Source organism: Callorhinus ursinus, unplaced genomic scaffold (assembly GCF_003265705.2).
Source record: "Callorhinus ursinus isolate GAN/ISIS: 27379988/994484 unplaced genomic scaffold, GSC_fseal_2.0 scaffold12, whole genome shotgun sequence".
Taxonomy (NCBI): Eukaryota; Metazoa; Chordata; class Mammalia; order Carnivora; family Otariidae; genus Callorhinus; species Callorhinus ursinus.
In genome coordinates this window covers 31,636,183-31,655,898 of record NW_027397074.1, presented here as the reverse complement: position 1 = coordinate 31,655,898, position 19,716 = coordinate 31,636,183, and the positions used below count along the sequence as shown (strand labels likewise).

The following is a 19,716-nucleotide window of genomic DNA, read 5'->3' as shown; positions in this document are numbered from 1 at the left end:
ATTTTTTCAAAAATAGATTAATTGGGAGGTATAAAATACACTGAAGAAAATTAAGAAATTGTGAAAATGTAGAGAATCATAGTTTTCCAAATAACTTGTGTTACAATTTTTCTAATTAGAGAATGAAGGGATTGGACCCGGGTGGTGGTAATGGAAATGAGACAAGTAGACACAGTGGAGTTCTATTTTTAGGGAAGGACTGGTAGAACTTGTCCCTGGATTGGAGAGGGGCTTTGGGAAAACCAAGGTATTAAGGGGGACTGCAAGATGCCTAAGTTGAATGATTAGGAAAACGCAGATGCCATTTGATAGAGTTTATTAATAAAGAAACATGCTGTGAAGTGTGATTATTTCTTGCCAGGTGTGTAACTAACTTTGAGCAAATTGCTTACCAACTGTGGGCTTCAGATTCCTCATTAGAGCTTGAAAAAATGATAGTACCTGCCTTGTAGGTTCTTACACCAAACCATCAAATTGTTTGCCTAGGGTTTGTGCTGAGTATATATTTGTAGCAAGTATCATCATGCTTAGCATTGGGGAAAGAAAGGACTTTATTCAACCAATAATCATTTGGTTCACTTTAGGTCACTGGAATATATTGATTTGAAGCTTATTTTTTACAAGAATATATTTGGGAAAATACAACACTGTAAGAATGTAGGATGTCCTAGGGCATTTGCAAATACTTAATTTACATTCTCTTTGCAATTTTTCTAGTACTAAGTAGTCTAAAATCTAAGATTATTTCAGGAAAAATGTTTCATGAAGAGTAAGAGTTTTAGATGGAGCACACACTGACAAATCTATATTGTTGCTTTCCTTTATGTGACTTTCCTTTTTAAAAATTTCTGTGGCTTTTTAGATAGATTTGGTAATAACATTGTATCATTAAATAGAAAATAAATACTAATTATGTTTTTATTTTGTTTCTTAGCCTAGAGGGATTATAGGTTTAAATTAAAATAATGGAAGCAAAATAACATCATTCTTTTCTGGGAATAAGCTTTTACTTCTATATTTAGTAAGTTTAATATGTCTTTTTTTAAAAAATATGATCTTGAGTTTTGCAATCCTATTTATAGCTATGAATCATTATGTAACAAGCTTGAGCATAGATAAATACAAGTAGGGTGTAGTTATATGTTAAATTTGGGGACTACAATTTGGAATTTGTCATCTTTGTAGATTAGCTCTGACCTGCAGATGCTGAGAGTCTCAAAATAGATTTATGGCCTATCTTTTTCCATTTTTATTTGGCTAGAAGGCTAATTGATATTAACCTCTTTCGTACTTATCCATAAAAACTTAGACAACATAACCAGTGCTAAAGATTTTAAGGTGAGTGGCATTAGTAGAATCTAGCTGTGGTAATTAATTTTCACTAAATCCATTCCTACTTTGTTCTCTCCTGGTCAGGTGCTGTTTTTACATTTTTCTAGTGTTGTAATGAACCATGCTGCTATTAACTTGAGATGTAGCTAGGGACAAGCTTAAAATTTTACTTAAATAATTATTATTTGCTTGTATATCTGCTGAATGCATATATATAAATATCATATTATATTTTATTATATATTACAGTGTACTTCCATGCTATATTATACTATATTACATTAATATGTGTAAATCCATTTATGTCTGAAAATCATCATACTTATTTTCAAATGAGTAGAATTTGTAAAAGAGGTGAATATACTTTTTTTATTCAGATCAATGAGGAAAACATAAAATGTACTTGGAGGCTAATATTTATTATTTTAAAAGAAATTAAAAATTTATAATTAAACTTTGAGAATGAGGGTAGAACTATTAAAAATGTGAAATATACGTAAGTTTATTATAATCTTGTACTTTAAATAATTCAGTGTTTGTATTGAGTACTATTATACACAAATTATTATGTATATTCATAGTTTTTGAATTATGCTACAAAATGCAATTGAACATTTGTTAAAATACTATTTGGTACTTTTAATGCTTATATCTGCCTAGTCATTGTTTGTTGTACTCTTTGTTGTATGTATTAACTAGTACATGACTATTTTATCTGTGGAAGATAAAAGTAATGGTGGGTGCCTAAATAGGCACTCCCAGATTCTGGCTGCCTTGAATTTCTAATAATTAAACTAATACATCATGAATGTAATTTATTTATCTTTAGAGAGTGTTCGCATATTACAGTGCCTCTTCTTTTTTTCCTCTAACCCAATTAGTTTTTCCAGCGTTATGTGTGCTAACACCTCTAATGAGGACTCATAGCCTCTGGCGTTTACTTGTTCAATGAATACATTATTAAAATATAGACCAAAGTTGGACACAGAAAAAAAAATCTATGAAAATATTGTTCCAACTCAAAATATCAATTCAAGAATGTGTGTATATGTCTGTGTGTAGAGTTAGAGAGATATTATTTAACTTAGTACAATAATTCAAATTGTTATCATTATACGGTTGAGAACTTTCTACTCTTATGCCTCATGTACTAAGAACTTTTACGCATTTTCTCATTTAATTCTCACAATAAACAGAAGTTTTTACAGAGGAGGACACTATTTAGTGAGGTTAAAAGCAAACATTAACACAACCAGGATTAGGCTACAGTTTGGACTATAATGTTATAGCGACACATTTAAGAGAAAATATTAATATTCAGGAATACCTTTATTTTCAGGCCATGTTGATTATCTGCAGTAGATCCATTGAAACTAGATTTGTTGAGCATTTACTCTAAGGCAGACCTGGTAAAAGAAACTTGTAGTGAGAAAGATACAAATAACTATAATACAGTGTCCTAGTTTTTAGGTAGGGCTAGTTTGGAGAATTGTGCACTGTGGAACTGTAGAAAATCCATTATTTTGGGAGGGTGGCTTCTGGGAAGAAGTGCTATCAAATATAAAACTTGCAGCAGGAACAGAAGCAAGGCAACCAAAAGAAAAGGGATACTCTGGATATATAGAATAAGAGATGAAATGTCACAAAATGAAAAAGAGAAGGACCTTCAATTTAAACAAAAATTGTTCTGTATCAATAGAGGGTAAAGTGTGAGAATCATTGAGGGATGGAAAGAGACAAGTCTAAAATCGCATCCAAGCTTTTTACTTCCATAATTGGGTAGAGGGTGTTGCCTGTCTGAAAGAGAGTTAACAGTAAGAAGATATGGAGGCATTTATTTTTGAATACATTGATATAAACTTTTATGAGCGTATGCAGTGGAGATGTCCACTTGGCATTTGACTATACTGAGAATTGGCACCACGAGAGAGAAGTATGAGTTGCAAATTAAAGCTAAAAATAAAATATTTGTATGAGCTCACAATTATAGTAAATTCTTTATGTGTGTTAGAATTTGCTGTAAAATGCATTGTTTGGCTTTAGAATCCACATACACACACTCAAACACATATAAATACAGTTTTTGTTATTTGGTTATATTTTTTCTCAAGATAATTTTTTTTCATTAGGTTATGAAGGTGAGAATCTGATGAAAATCCTAAAAGACATTGAAAACAGCACAGAAATCATGTTGGACAGGTGGAAGTTTGAAGTCATACCTAATGACAAAGATGAGAAGGGAGACCCAGTGCCTTACAGTATCATCAATAATTACTTTTCCATTGGCGTGGTAAGACTTTGCACTAACTGTTCTTTTAACCAGTCCAAAATAATCACTGTATTTAAACTCTTACACTACAAAGATTTACTGATTATGAATAATTTATTTTATTTTTGTCTCAACAAAACACCTCTTTAATGTGCAATAATAAAGTTTATATGATAAGCTTTTATTCAAAGTCAGAAAATCAGCAATAAATACATTTTTCATGCATTAAACAAAAGAAAGAAACTTTTTTTGCAATTGATTTGACTGTGTTACTAAAGTAAAGGGTAGAATGGTTTGTAAGATACTTGTTTTAGAATATAGACTAAAGCTCCACATAAAAAGTTGAAATGTGAAATTGAATCATCAAATTTTATGTTATTTTGAGATATGTATTCAAATATTATAACCAATTAGGGTTTTACAAATAGACATTATTTTAAAATTTATGGTTAGGTCTGAAGTCTAAGAAAAATGCTACTATGATTCTCAAGTGCTTAATAAGTCAAAGGGATAACTTTTCACTTAATTTCTTGAAAAATCTTAGACTGAAAATAGAATATCATTTGGCAATTGAAATAGTTTTTGTAATTTTAATCCCTAAGAGTTAATAATTTTAACAGTGATTTTATATATGTGTACATATATTTTACCTGGTAGTTATGAATTCTTAAAATATATTGTGTACAAAATTGTATTCTATTTATCATATGTTGCTCAATATTAATCTCATGTATTTCTCTGTCATGTGCCTGCACGCACACACACACACATCACTAGTAGATTATAAAAGGCACTGATTGAATTCATGAACTTAGGAAGTCAAGCTACCTGGAATAATACTCTATAAAAATAATAGTCTAGATATCCTAGGCTAAGGTATTATTTTTCTCTCATTGTTACAAATAATTTTTTTCCTTTCTTTTAACTTTGTTTTTTTAATTTTATTTTATTATGTTATGTTAATCACCATACATTACATCATTAGTTTTTGATGTAGTGTTCCATGATTCATTGTTTGCATATAACACAGAGTTCTCCATTCAGTATGTGCCCTCTTTAATACCCATCACCAGGCTAACCCATCCCTCCACCCCCCTCCCCTCTAGAACCATCAGTTTGCTTCTCGGAGTCCATAGTCTCTCATGGTTCATCTCCCCCTCCAAACCCACCCCCCTTCATTTTTCCCTTCCTACTATTTTCTTCTTCTTCTTCTTTTTTTTATTTAACATGTAATGTATTATTTGTTTCAGCAGTACAGGTCTGTGATTCAGCAGTCTTACACAATTCACAGCGCTAACCATAGCACATACCCTCCCCAATGTCTATCACCCAGCTACTCCATCCCTCCCACCCCCCACCACTCCAGCAATGCTCAGTTTCTTTCCTGGTATTTTGAAAAGGATTGCATTAAATGTGTAGGTTGTTCTAGGTAGCATTGACATCTTCACAATATTTGCTCTTCCAATCCATGAGCATGGAATGTTTTTCCATTTCTTTGTGTCTTCCTCAATTTCTTTCATGAGTATTTTATAGTTTTCTGAGTACAGATCCTTTGCTTCCTTGGTTAGATTTATTCCTAGGTATCTTATGGTTTTGGGTGCAATTGTAAATGGAATCGACTCCTTAATTTCTCTTTCTTCTGTCTTGTTGTTGGTGTATAGAAATACCACTGATTTCTGTGCATCGATTTTATATCCTGCCACTTTACTGAATTCCTGTATGAGTTCTAGCAGTTTTGGGGTGGAGTCTTTTGGGTTTTCCACATAAAGTATATCATCTGCAAAGAGTGAGAGTTTGACTTCTTCTATGCCGATTTGGATGCCTTTTCTTTCTTTTTGTTGTCTGATTGCTGTGGCTAGCACTTCTAGTACTATGTTGAATAGCAGTGGTGACAGTGGACATCCCTGCCATATTCCTGATCTTAGGGGGAAAGCTCTCGGTTTTTCCCCATTGAGAATGATATTCAGTGTGGGTTTTTCATAGATGGCTTTTATGATATTGAGATATGTACCTTCTATCCCCATACTCTGAGTTTTGAGCAAGAAGGGATGTTGTATTTGTCAAATGCTTTTTTCTGCATCTATTGAGAGAATCATATCGTTCTTGTTCTTTCTTTTATTAATGTATTGTATCACATTGATTTGTGGATGTTGGACCAAACTTGTAGCCCAGGAATAAATCCCACTTGGTCATGGTGAATAATCCTTTTAATGTACTGTTGGATCCTGTTGGCTAGTATTTTGGTGAGAATTTTTGCATCCATGTTCATCAGGGATATTGGTCTGTAAGTCTCCTTTTTGATGGGGGTCTTTGTCTGGTTTTGGGATCAAGGTAATGCTGGCCTCATAAAATGAGTTTGGAAGTTTTCCTTCCATTTCTAATTTTTGGAACAGTTTCAGAAGAATAGGTATTAATTCTTCTTAAAATGTTTGGTAGAATTCCCCTGGGAAGCCATCTGGCCCTGGGCTCTTGTTTCTTGGGAGATTTTTGATGACTGCTTCAATTTCCTTAGTGGTTATAGGTCTGTTCAGGTTTTCTATTTCTTCCTGGTTCAATTTTGGTAGTTTATACATCTCTAGGAATGCATCCATTTCTTCCAGATTATCTAACTTGCTGGCATATAGTTGCTCATAATATGTTCTTATAATTGTATTTCTTTGGTGTTGGTTGTGATCTCTCCTCTTTCATTCATTATTTTATTTATTTGGGTCCTTTCTCTTTTCTTTTTGATAAGACTATCCAGGGGTTTATCAATCTTACTAATTCTTTCAAAGAACCATCTCCTAGTTTCGTTGATCTGTTCTACTGTTCTTTTGGTTTCTATTTCATTGATTTCTGCTCTGATCTTTATTATTTCTCTTGTCCTGCTGTGTTTAGGCTTTATTTGCTGTTCTTTCTCCAGCCCCTTTAGGTGTAGGGTTAGATTGTGTATTTGAGATCTTTCTTGTTTCTTGAGAAAGGCTTGTATTGCTATATACTTTCTTTTACTGCATCCGAAAGATTTTGAATAGTTGTGTTTTCATTTTCATTTGTTTCCATGAATTTTTTAAATTGTTCTTTATATCCTGGTTGACCCATTCATTCTTCAGTAGGATGCTCGTTAGCTTCCATGTATTTGAGTTCTTTCTGACTTTTCTCTTGTGATTGAGTTCTAGTTTCAAAGTATTGTGGTCCGAAAATATGCAGGGAATGATCCCAATCTTTTGGTACTAGTTGAGACCTGATTTGTGAGCTAGGATGTGATGTAGTCTGGAGAATGTTCCATGGGCAGTAGAAAAAAATGTGTATTCTGTTGCTTTGGGATGGAATAATCTGAATATATCTGTGAAGTCCATTTGGTCCAGTGTGTCATTTAAAGTCTTTATTTCCTTGTTGATCTTTTGCTTAGATGATCTGTCCATTTCAATGAGGGGGGTGTTAAATTCCCCTACTATTATTGTATTGTTGTTGATGTGTTTCTTTGCTTTTGTTATTAATTGGCTTATATAATTTGCTGCTCCCATGTTAGGGGCATAGATATTTACAATTGTTAGATCTTCTTGTTGAATAGAATCTTTAAGTATGATATAGTGTCCTTCCTCATCTCTTATTACAGTCTTTGTTTTAAAGTCTAATGTGTCTGATAGAAGGATTGCCACCCCAGCTTTCTTTTGGTGTCCATTAGCATGGTAAATGGTTTTCCACCCCCCTCACTTTCTTTTTTTCTTTAAATTTTTTATTTTTATGTTAATCACTATACATTACATCATTAGTTTTTGATGTAGTGTTCCATGATTCATTATTTGCATATAACACGCAGTGCTCCATGCAGAGCGTGCCCTCTTTAATACCCATCACCAGGCTAACCCATCCCTCCCCCCCCCCCACCCCTCTAGGACCCTCAGTTTGTTATTCAGAGTCCATCATCTCTCATGGTTCATCTCCCCCTCCAATTTCCCCCCTTCATTCTTCCCCTCCTGCTTTCTTCTTCTTCTTTCTTTTTTTTTTTCTTAACATATATTGCATTATTTGTTTCAGAGGTACAGGAGGTGTCTTTGGGTCTACAATGAGTCTCTTGCAGACAGCATATCGATGGGTCTTGTTTTTTTATCCAATCTGATAACCTGTGTCTTTTGATTGGGACATTTAGCCCATTTACATTCAGGGTAACTATTGAAAGATAGGAATTTAGTGCCATTGTATTGCCTGTAAGGTGACTGTTATTGTATATTGTCTCTGTTCCTTTCTGGTCTATGTTACTTTTAGGCTCTCTCTTTGCTTAGAAGACCCCTTTCAATATTTCTTGTAGGGCTGGTTTCATGTTTGCAAATTACTTTAGTTTTTGTTTGTCCTGGAAACTTTTTCTCTCTCCTTCTATATTCAGTGACAGCCTAGCTGGATATAGTATTCTTGGCTGCACATTTTTCTCATTTAGTGCTCTGAATATATCATGCCAGTCCTTTCTGGCCTGCCAGGTCTCTGTGGATAGGTCTGTTGCCATTCTAATGTCTCTACCATTATAGATTGTAGACCTCTTGTCCCAAGTTGCTTTCAGGATTTTCTCTTTGCCTTTGAGACTCGTAAGTTTTACTATTAGATATCAGGGTGTTGACCTATTTTTATTGATTTTGAGGGGGGTTCTCTGTGCCTCCTGGATTTTGCTGCCTGTTTCCTTCCCCAAATTAGGGACATTCTCTGCTATAATTTGCTCCAATATACCTTCTGCCCCTCTCTCTCTTTCTTCTTCTTCTGGGATCCCAATTATTCTAATATTGTTTTGTCTTATGGTATCACTTATCTCTCGAATTCTTCCCTCATGATCCAGTAGTTATTGATCTCTCTTTTTCTGAGCTTCTTTATTTTCCATCATTTGGTCTTCTATATCACTAATTCTCTCTTCTGCCTCATTAATCCTAGCAGTTAGAGCCTCCATTTTTGATTGCACCTCATTAATAGTCTTTTTGATTTCGACTTGGTTAGATTTTAGTTCTTTTATTTCTCCAGATAGGGTTTCTCTAGTATCTTCCATGCTTTCTTCAAGCCCAGCTAGTATCTTTATAATTGTCATTCTGAACTCTATTCCCAACATCTTACTAATGTCCGTATTGATTAGGTCCCTGACAGTCAGTAATGGCTCTTGTTCTTTTTTTTGAGGTGATTTTTTTCCATCTTGTCATTTTGTCCAGAGGTAGAACAGATGAATGAGAGAACAAAATGCTAACAGGGTAAGAACGACCCCAGAAAAATATACACTAAACACTTCAGAAGAGACCTGACACCAGGGGAAAAGAAAGGAAAAGAAAAAAGAAAAGAACAAAAAAAAAGAAAAAAAAAAGGATATGATCAAATATAATCCGGCTGGTGAATAGATCAGTGCTACACACTAGATTTTGGGCATATTTTGGTCTTTTAGGAGAAACTGCCTCCCAATATTTTAAAGAAAGAAAAACTTATATATGTACAAAAATAAGGGTAAATACGATGAAGGGATGAAATATGAATGTAAAGATGAAAATTATAAAAGATTTATAAAAGGAATTGATAAGAAGTTGGTTGAAAAAAGAAGGAAGAAAAATTAAAAAAAAAAAAAAGGAGAGAATGTGATCATGGAGGAGACTAGAACAAAACCATACCCTAGAGATTTAGGGTGTTTGGGTCTGTTAGAAGCAACTGTATCCCAAATTTTAAAGAGAGAACAACTTATACATATACCAAAAATAAGGTTAACTACTATGAAGGGATAGACTAAATAAACAACTTATACATATACCAAAAATAAGGTTAACTACTATGAAGGGATAGACTCTAAAAATGAACAAGAAAAAAGATTTTAAAAAAAGGGATTGATAACATGTTGGTCAAAAATGGAAAAAGAGAAATTCAAAAAAAAATAGAAAAAGAAAAAGGAAAATTAAAAAATTAACTTTGAAAGACTAAGGAATCAGGCGAAAAAAAGCCATGAATTCTACATATTGTATTCCCCTAGTGCTGGAGTTCTGCCATTCTCATTGATCGGTAAACTTGGTCTTGGCTGGCTATTCTTGCTGATCTTCTGGGGGAGGGGTCTGTTGCCATAGTTCCCAAATGTCTTTGCCCGAGGCGGAATTGCCCTGCCCTAGCCGGGGCCAGGCTAAGTAAATCTGCTCAGGTTTGCTCTCGGGAGCTTTTGTTCCCTGCAAGCTTCCGTGCTCCTTTGGAGGATGAGAGTGAAAATGGCGGCCTCCCAATCTCTGCCCCAGAGGAGCAGAGAACTCGGGACTGCTCCTCAGTGCGCCCCCAGAGAAAAGCAGTCAATCATTCCCATCTCCCTGGTCTCCTGCCGCACTCCATACTCACCCAGCCTGTGATCGAGCATTTCTATCTCTTGCACCCGACCCCATGTGGAGTCTCCAAACCCAGCAGATCCCTGCGGTTCACTCTCGCACCGCTCCTGCCAGTGGAGGAAGGGGAGTCTCCCTGGATCTGCTGCTTGTTGGGTCCCTGCTGGAGGAGCAGCGGCCTGACTGGGTCACAGATCACACTTTATGGCAACCCCGAGCTGAGAGCCTACTCCTCAGCTCTGTCTCTGCGGCCAGCTTCCCTGCTCCGACCTGAGCTCTGCCACACTCAGGCACCCCCGGTCTTTCTGTGATCCTGAGGGTCCTGAGACCACACTGTCCCAGCGAGGATTCTCTCCCCCCCCACCACACACACTTAGCCACTGGAGCGATGTCCCTCAGCAGAGCCGACTTCTAAAAGTTAGTTCTGATTTTGTGCTCCGCTGCTCTATCACTTGCTCGTAGTGGCTAATGGAGGCCCCCCCCACCCCCAGCCATCCATCTTCCCGAGTATGGCCTTGGATTCACTTCTCTGCATGTCCTACCTTCCGGAAAGTGGTCGCTTTTCTGTTCAGAGAGTTGCTGCCAGTCTTTTCTTCGATCTCCTGTTGAGTTTGTAGGTGTTCAGAATGGTTTGTTCCCTATATAGCTGAATTCCTGGGATCAGATGGAATTTAGATCTCCTATTCTCTGCCATCTTGCTCCTCCTTCAAATAATGTTTTATATATTTAAAGAGCCTCAAATAATGATACATAATGAAGGCTAAATATGCAATCCTTACTAATACTATCACAGTTATTATTTGCAAGAAAAGTGTAATGCTTTGATCCATAAAATTCCTCCTATTTATCTTTGATATGAATACACATAATGTTTTTAACAGCTTTACTGGCACGTAACTTATGCACAACCTAGTTCACTCATTTTAAGTGAAGCTTTCAATGATTTTACTAAATCCATCCAATTTTAGAGGATTTTCATTACCTAAACAAGAACCCTCATGCCCATTTGTTATCAGTTCTGGCTCCTTCCCCCAGTTCTAAGCAACCACTAATCTTCTGCATCTAAGAACTACCTTTTATGGATATTTCATATAAAAGAAATCAGACAATATGTGGTTTTTTGCATCTGGCTTCTTTCATTTCACATAATATTTTTGAAGTTCAGGGGCACCTGGGTGGCTCAGTTGGTTAAGCGACTGCCTTCGGCTCGGGTCATGATCCTGGAGTCCCAGGATGGAGTCCCGCATCGGGCTCCCTGCTCAGCGGGGAGTCTGCTTCTCCCTCTGACCCTCTTCCCTCTCATGCTCTCTATCTCTCATTCTCTCTCTCTCAAATAAATAATTAAATCTTTAAAAAAAATTTTTTGAAGTTCACCCATATGAACTGCGTGAATACCATATTCTTTTTTATTGCTGAGTAGCATCCCATTGTATGGACATAGCACGTATTGTTTAGCCATTCACCAGTTGATGGGCATTTAGATTGTTTTGAGTCTTTGGATATTAGGAATAATGCTGTTCTCTTGGGTTCCTTCAGTATATTTTTATTTGTTTGTTTTGGTTAATACACTTTTTAAATCCAGGGTTTCCATTTGGTTCTCTTTTTATAATTTCTTTTTTTTTTTTTAAAGATTTTATTTTATTATTTATTTGAGAGAGAATGAGAGATAGAGAGCACGAGAGGGAAGAGGGTCAGAGGGAGAAGCAGACTCCCTGCTCAGCAGGGAGCCCGATGTGGGACTCCATCCCGGGACTCCAGGATCATGACCTGAGCCGAAGGCAGTCGCTTAACCAACTGAGCCACCCAGGCGCCCCTCTTTTTATAATTTCTATGTTTTTAATTTGTATTCTCTATTTGAAGAGTCATTGTTATTATGCTTTCCTTTATTCTTTAAACATGGTTTACTTTTGTTCTTTTGACATGTTTAAAATAGCTGTTGTGAAGTTTTTGTCTTACAAGTTCAACATCTGAGGCTCCTCAGAGAGTTTAAAAACATCTGAACTACATCCAAGACAATTTTCCCTCAAAGTATGTGTCACATTTTGCTACTTCTCTGCATGTCGGCTAATATTTTGTTGCGAACTGGATATTTTATATAATTTATTGTAAGAACATCAGATTTTGGTTCACTTACAGTGGTTATGGTTGTTTCTGTGTTTGTTTAGTGACTTGCCCATGCTAATTTTGTGGAAACTTTCTCTCCTGGGGCATATGATGTTTTGTTTTGTTTTGTCTTTTTGTTTTGTTTTGTCTTTTTAATTCTTGTTTTTATCTTAATCCTGGCTTCCTGGGGATCACCCCTGTGTCAGCATGATTGATCAGAGTTTGTGCTCAGTTAATTTGAGCCAGTAAGTCTTCATCTGTTTGCCACTGGATCTGTGTGTTCATTGGGGAACACCCATAAACTTTAGGTTCAGCTTTTAATGTCTGCTGACCCTTCTTTTGTCTCCTTTGCCCATGTATAAGAATTCTCACTTAGCCTATGATATATAGATTACTAAGGCCCTTTTTGGTCTTTTCTGAACATGTTTGCAGCCTTGTGCATGCATAGAGCCTTTCAGACAGCCAGTGATATGTGGCAAATTGTCAAGGCCCATTATGGCTATCTCATTTCCAAGATCTGTTGAGTTTCTGGCTGGTTGGCTGGTTAGTTGCTTGCCTTAATCAGTTCTGCAAACTCAGCAAGCTGTGACATTGGCTTTCCTTATCCGTTTGCCACTGAGATTACTCTTGTTTTAGATAACTTTCTGGGTCATGGAGTTTTTCTACCTTCCACTCCAAATCCAGTCAGTTCCCTTGACAGTAAAGTTGCTTGCTTTCATGGCTTGCCTACCCTGGTAGAACCACAGCACCAATGGAGCTGGGGGATAAAGGGTCAGCCCAAAGTGGAATCATTACAGATTACCACTGTTTTTATCTGAGGTTTCATAGTGTTTCCTGAATAAACACTTCTCAATTTTTATACGCTTTTATTCAGTTTCCATTGGCCCTCAACAGCAGATAATTCCTCCCCAACACAGGAGCCACTTGGCAATGTTTGCATACCCTTTGATTGTCAGGACTGAAAGGGGATTGCTACTGGCAGCTAGTGGGTAGAGGCTAAGGATGCTGCTAAATACTCCCAGTGCACAAAGCAGCTCCCTGAACATACAAGAAGGAATTATACAGCTCAAAAATGTCAATAGTGCTGAGGTTGGGAAACTCTGATATCAAGAAACAGACATATTAAATACAGAACTCAACGTGTTGAAAAAGGAGAAATAGCTAAAACCCAAAGAAATGAGAAGGGAAACTGATAAAAATAAGATGGGAAATAAAGAATAGTAACAAGAAAAAAATAGAGAACATTGGCAAAACTAAATACTGGATTATTGAAAAGAATTGATCAGCTCTATTGCAAAATTGATTTTATAAAATTATTGTAAAGAGAATTACAAATAAACGATGTGGAGTGTAAAACACCAGAAAAACAAAAAATTAAAAATCCATAAACACAAAATGTAATTTCCCCATTTTAAACATATTAGGACTACATATGGGAGAGTAGCAAAATTGCCAAATATAAAATCAATGTAAATATTCAGTAGTATTCCATTATATCAGTAATAATCAATGAATTTATAAAAACAGCAATAAAAACTGGAAATATCTAAGAATTAATAAAAAATATCCAAGACCTACATACAGAAAATATTAAAACTTTCTACAAAAACATAAAGGATCAGAACAGAGACATTTCTTATTCTTAGATTAGACCACTTAATATAATATATATATAATATTATATAATATATAATATATAAATTAAATTATGCATTTAATCTATAATGTATAGCTGGATTTTATGACAAACTTGAAAAACTTACTCTAAAATATATATGATAAAGTGAGTCAATTTTAATAAAAAGAAAGATGGAGAACTATTTTACTAGACATGATCCAAGTTGCCTGGAAATTATAATAGAATGGTGCTGTGAAATGAAAAGAAGAATGAATCAGAGAGGAAGAGAGACACATAACTGAAAGTCAGTATAGATGTGGCCAAGGATTCACTGGAGAAATAGATTGCTTAGTTCAGATTGCAAATTTAAAAATTAGCCTCCGAGGAAGAGAAAATTTTGTTAGAACTTGACCTCACATTACATAGGTAGTTGCTAGATATATTAAAGTACCAAACTTGAAATGCAAAGCTTAAAACCTAATAAAAGAATATATAATAAAATATATTTTATATTTATTTATTTATATATTTTGAAGTAGACCAGAACTAACTAAACAGGTGGATTTTGACTGAGCTTATTTTAAAAGGTTCTTGTTTCATTTGACTTGGAGCCTCTTTCAGTGAGTATGATATGGCAGGGGCAGTATGTAGAGCATCTCTTCCTGAAATACTTTCTTCTGCCCCAGTAAGCCCAAGGCTCAACACTTGGGGTCACAATCAGAACAATCAAAGAGTTCAAGATTTGGCTGTCACTCAGCAAGGCCGCCTTCTACTTAGCGACTTGTATTCCTCTGCTTTAACCAGTGAATCCAGAAAACAATAAAATGAAATGAATTATCTATCTCAAGCTATTCCTGAGTATATAAGAAGTGTGGAATTAGAGTACCAAAAAGATGAGGGGGCGTTTCAACTTTTTCTTACCACCAGCATGGGAAAGATTAAGAGGGCACATGTTTTGTACTTGAAATTAGTTCTTGGAACCTCACTACCTGCTAGTTACAAGGTGATCTTAAAGTTTGACTATACTCTCAGTATGGTTTTCATTATTTCAACTATTGCCCTTCATTTATTGACCATAAGAGTTTACACAGAAATTGCTTCAAATTTTTAGAAAAACCTATGATGGTCAGAAATACATAAATATTGGGTGCCTGGGTGGCTCAGATGGTTAAGCATCTGCCCTCGGCTCAGGTCATGATCCCAGAGTCCTGGGATCGAGTTTTGCAAGGGAGCCTGCTTCTCCCTCTGCTTCTCTCTCTCTCTCTCTCTGTCTCTCATGAATAAATAAATAAAATCTTAAAAAAAAAAGAAATACATAAATATCATCTTCATATACATTATTATATACCCTTGTATTAGTCACAGTGGGTTGAGTATTGGCACAAAACCCCCAAAATATTAGTGGTCTGATAACAATTAAAAATTAGTTCTTCCCTCAACATAATAGAACAGCATAAATTAATATTTAGGGAGAGGTTCTAGTCCATTTGGTCAGTCAGTGACCCAGGTCCTTCCATCTTGTGGCTCCATACTCCTCTAACGACTCAGCACCCTATCTGGTCAACAACCAGATGACAGAGAAACAGTGGGCTGTAGGAGGAGGAGGTTTATGGGCCAAGCCTGGAAAATGCTCCACTAATAACCCACGGGTCATATATTAATCATTTTGCTATGCTTAATTTTAAGGAAGCTGAGGAAGGAACTCTCTGCCTAGGAAGGAAAGGGAAATTGGTAAATAACCAGCCCATTTCAGCTAATTCCTTTTGTGTAATAGTTTTCAATATTAGAACAATTGCAAATAATCCTGAAATCATAATTAACTCTGAACATAGATATTCTTGTACAGTGGTGGTCCTTCAATAACAGCATAATTATATTGCACCTACTATGTGCCAGATACTGTTTGAAGATAGGCAGTGAACTAGATACAAGAAATTTATGTAATTGCTAACTTTACATTATAGTAAGGTGGGTGAGAGAGAATTGTCAAGAAAGGCTAAACAGCAGGAAATTAGAAGCACAGATTATAGAAATTAACAAAAAACTACTGGTATGTGCCAGATTTCATTCTTATTTTGCACTTTAATATAACTATAGATAATCTCAAAAATCCCAGGAAGAAAACTGTCCACACACTGTATTACCACCATATCACATATGCTATTACTTTTATCCTCATATTTGATTCTTCATTCATTTGTTTAATAAACAAATTAAGTCACATTTTTTTTGGTCAGGCCCTAGAGTTATAGGAATGAGTTAAAGAGATCACCTCATTATTAGAACTTGGAGTTTAATGGTAGAGAGAAGCATTAAAAAACAGATGCACAAATACAGATTTTTTGGAGGATTATGATAAATTCAATGAAAGAAAACTGATGTCATCATGAACTAGAATAAGGGACAATTTTAGATCTCATGGTCAGGGAAAGCCTAGGAAAGAAGACACATTTAATATGTAGAAGAGCTCACCTCCACCTTCCTCTGAGGAATACACAAGTGAGCGGGCCACAAAAGAGATGGACAGAGCATAGCAAGCAGGTATAACTGTATGTGAAGAGATTGAGGTGAGAAAAAACCTGATGTGTTCAAAGACCTGAAAGGTCCATGTGCCTGGAACTTAGAGAGGAAGGTGGAAGCGATTGACAAAAAAGGGCTGTTGCCGAGCTGGCTGCTGCCTTGTCTTGAAGACTCCTGGAAGCCAATGTGTGGTGTTTGTCTTTCAAGAGGAGCCATTAAGTGGTTTAATGATTATAATCAGGATATGAAGTAGTCCAATTTATGTATAACAGGAGCTCTTCTACATAACAACAGAAAGATAAGGTGTCATAAAAATGATACATAGAATTTTTAATTAAAAAAATTTTTTAAATTGTATTTATTTACTTGAGAGAGCAGGGAGCCCAACACAGGGCTTGATCCCAGGACCCTGAGATCATGACCTGAGCCGAAGGCAGCCACTTAAGCAACTGAGCCACCCAGGCACCCCAGGATTTTTAATGCTTTAACCTAAAACTTATAAATATAATTGAATTGTCCAATCTTCCCTTATAGGCCCAGCTAATATTTCTTTGAATGTGGATCTGGGGTTCTACAAAGTCTGTGTTTGTAAATCACATTCAATCATAATCCATCTAATAATTTCCATTTGTAGTTTCTTTTAAGCAGAATAAAAATTCAAAAGACACTTAAGATGCAATCTGAGTATAAAATCCGTCTAGATTTTTACAATAGTTAAATCCTTTATAATGATTTTTCTTGCAGGTAATTCTATAGCAAAGATTATATAATTCTGTAGCAGTTTCAGCATTGCATTTATATCACATCTTCCCAAACCTTCGTTTCATTATAAAACAAAACCTTTTTCTGTCTGTAATCATATTTTTCCTTTTATATAGCATGTGATTAAATTATATAATTATAATAGAAACTAAAATTGGTATAAACAGTGTTGGAAACAACAAAAGTCATTCTTGGTAAGTGTAAACCTCAAAATGTGGAAATAGAAACATGCAGGTTTACTATAAAGTTGGAGCTGAGAGGGGCTAGACCTGAATTACAGGGCTGCTTCAGTATCTGCAGTTGGGAGGGATTCTGGCAAGCTTGCCTGTGGGCGCACGGAGGGGATGAGCATGTCCCCCTCTGGGTCCTGCACAGGCAGGGCCACTCCCAGACCACTGCTAAGAGGAACTGGAGGGAGCTTACAGCGCTGCTTCCAAATCCACAGACTGCACTTGAAGAAGCAGTCAACTCCACTCTACTCACTGGTTTCGGTCATCCCAGTTAGGAAGTCTGAGGCTCTCTCAGAGCTTTTCTTTAGATGCGCCCACTTCCCGCATGTTGGGGTGAGGAGAGGGGGCTAAGTCTTAAGATCGTATGCCTTTCTCTCCATCCGCAAAGCCTGCCTGGGTATCGTGAAGCTCCTCTCCTGTCTGTTTTCACTAGGGCAGTGCCCTAGAGTGCTGAAATTTACGTGCCTTCCTGCAGTCCTGCAGTTGACCTAGCAGTCTGCACATGCTTAGGAGCTGGCGGCCAAGGCTTGCCTTTCCGCGTGGAAGGGCACGCTCCTGGGCGGGGCACGCTCGGGGGCACGTTCCGGGGGGGGTGCTTTTGTGGGGATAAATGGGGCTGTGTGGGTGCCCCTTGGGCCATTTGGGGTTTCCTCGGTTGAGGTTAAAAGCCGCTTGTGGGCAGGGCGGATGCAGTCCGTGGTTTGAAGGAGCCATCACCTTCTATTGAGTTCCAAGCGCATTTTGGCTGAGGCCTCGCCTCTCCTGCCTGCTCCCAGCTTCTCATTACCACGCAGCTGTGCGGATGCCCTCAGTATTCTAAAGGGCAAAAAAAGAAGTGGTGTGTCCGGCAGCATGCTGCAAGCCTTGGGAAGCTGCTGAGGGTCAGTGCTCTTGGTACTGAGCGGTGCCACCTTGGGGAAGGGGCGTGGCAGGTGAAGTGAAAGTGTTCTTGCCCTCCTCCCTCTATTCTCGGATTTTTTGCTCCGGTGATGTCCCGGAACTTCGCTGGACTCTGACTCCCACAAAGGTACTCATCCGTGAGTGGTTGTCACTTTCGTGTTCTTTGGGGGGAATGATAGCTGAAAACTGCTACTCTGCCATCTTGGTGATGTTACTCTCCAAGAATATGTATTCTTTTTTTTTTTTTTTGAATATGTATTCTTTTTTAACAAAGAAATTAAATACACAGCTTAATATGTTTGAAGATCTAACTACAGCTGTGAAAAATATTTAAATAATTATGAGTATGTGGTTTGCATCTCTATGTCGTTAAGCTTTATCATATGGAAGAAATTGAATATTTTGCATTCAAATACAAATAGCTGAAATTTGCTGAAGAGGAAGGAGAAGCAAGCCTAAGCCAGTAGTTCTCGAACTTGGGTATATATTAGAATCAGCTGAAGGGCTTGTTGAACTCCTGATTGATGATCCTCATACCCTGCCTTTCTATTTCATTAGGTCTGAGATGGGGCCCAAGAATTTATGGTTCTAACAAGTTCCCAGGTGATCCCAGTATTGCTCTTCTAGGATCATACTTTGAGAACCCCTGCCCTAAGCATATAGACAAAGACGAGAGAAGTAAAATGTAGTAAAAGAACGGCTTTAGTAGTAGTACTGTTGTCATTGAAAATGATCCTGCACAGCACAAATAATTCTTATATGTTAAAAGTCATTTCAGAAAATAGACTAAAATGGGGGTGCCTGGGTTGCTCAGTCCGTTAAGCATCCAGCTCTTGCTTTCGGCTAAGGTCAGGATCTCAGGGTAGTGATATCAAGACCCGTGTGGTAGGGCTCTGTGCTCAGCCGGGAGTCAGCTTGAGATTCTTTCCCTCTTCCTTTCCCTCCTGCTGCTCATGTGCTCTCACTCTCTCTCAAATAAATAAATAAAAATCTTAAAAAAAAATATAGTTTAAAATAGAATGTTTTCCCATCCATTTCAGATAACTTGCAAATCTCAATTTTCAGTTCTTCATGAACCCAAAAAATAAAATACACATGTAAATATAAATGCCACAGTTACAAACAACATAGTTAGTGAATAAATTTAAGTATTATATTTAAGGACTAAAATCTATTGACTAAGTAAGATTTTAAGAAAGCCAAATAGGTAAATATTAGCATAATTATTTAATTTAAGGAAAAACTAGGTTTGTCATCTTTCATAATTAAAAACTATTGACAATATGTAAAATCTTTTCTACAAATTAGTAGTTAATATATTAATTGGGGCATGCTAAAGGCATTCCAAATAAAATCAGGAAGAATACAGGAATTTTTCAATCACTACTTCAGTTAACACTTTTAAAAAAGTAAGCTAATTTAATAATAACAAATTTAAATAAGTTATAAATCTTGAAAAGTAAGAGACAAGATTATTATTTGAAAGTTAAATGATGACATAATATAGTAAATATGCATAAACTAAAAATTGGTGAATCAATATGAGGTCAAAAAAATGACCATGTAGCTTTCCTTTATGAAATTACCAGTTAATATATTAATATAAATAGAAATTAGTTAAAAATATCTGAAAACTATAAAATACTGAGGTTTATATTTAATAAGAAAAATATCTAGCCTATG

At 36.3% G+C, this 19,716-nt stretch overlaps 1 protein-coding gene across 9 annotated transcripts in view; it reads left to right on the top strand.

The window, feature by feature from the left end:
* Nucleotides 1-19,716, top strand: part of DGKB (diacylglycerol kinase beta) — a 710,493-nt gene that overhangs the window by 302,780 nt on the left and 387,997 nt on the right. For all 9 annotated transcript variants that reach the window (XM_025873283.2, XM_025873279.2, XM_025873282.2 and 6 more), the window contains one exon: nucleotides 3,462-3,622. In XM_025873283.2, the coding sequence (XP_025729068.1) occupies nucleotides 3,462-3,622 (161 nt within the window). The remainder of the gene's footprint in view (nucleotides 1-3,461; nucleotides 3,623-19,716) is intronic.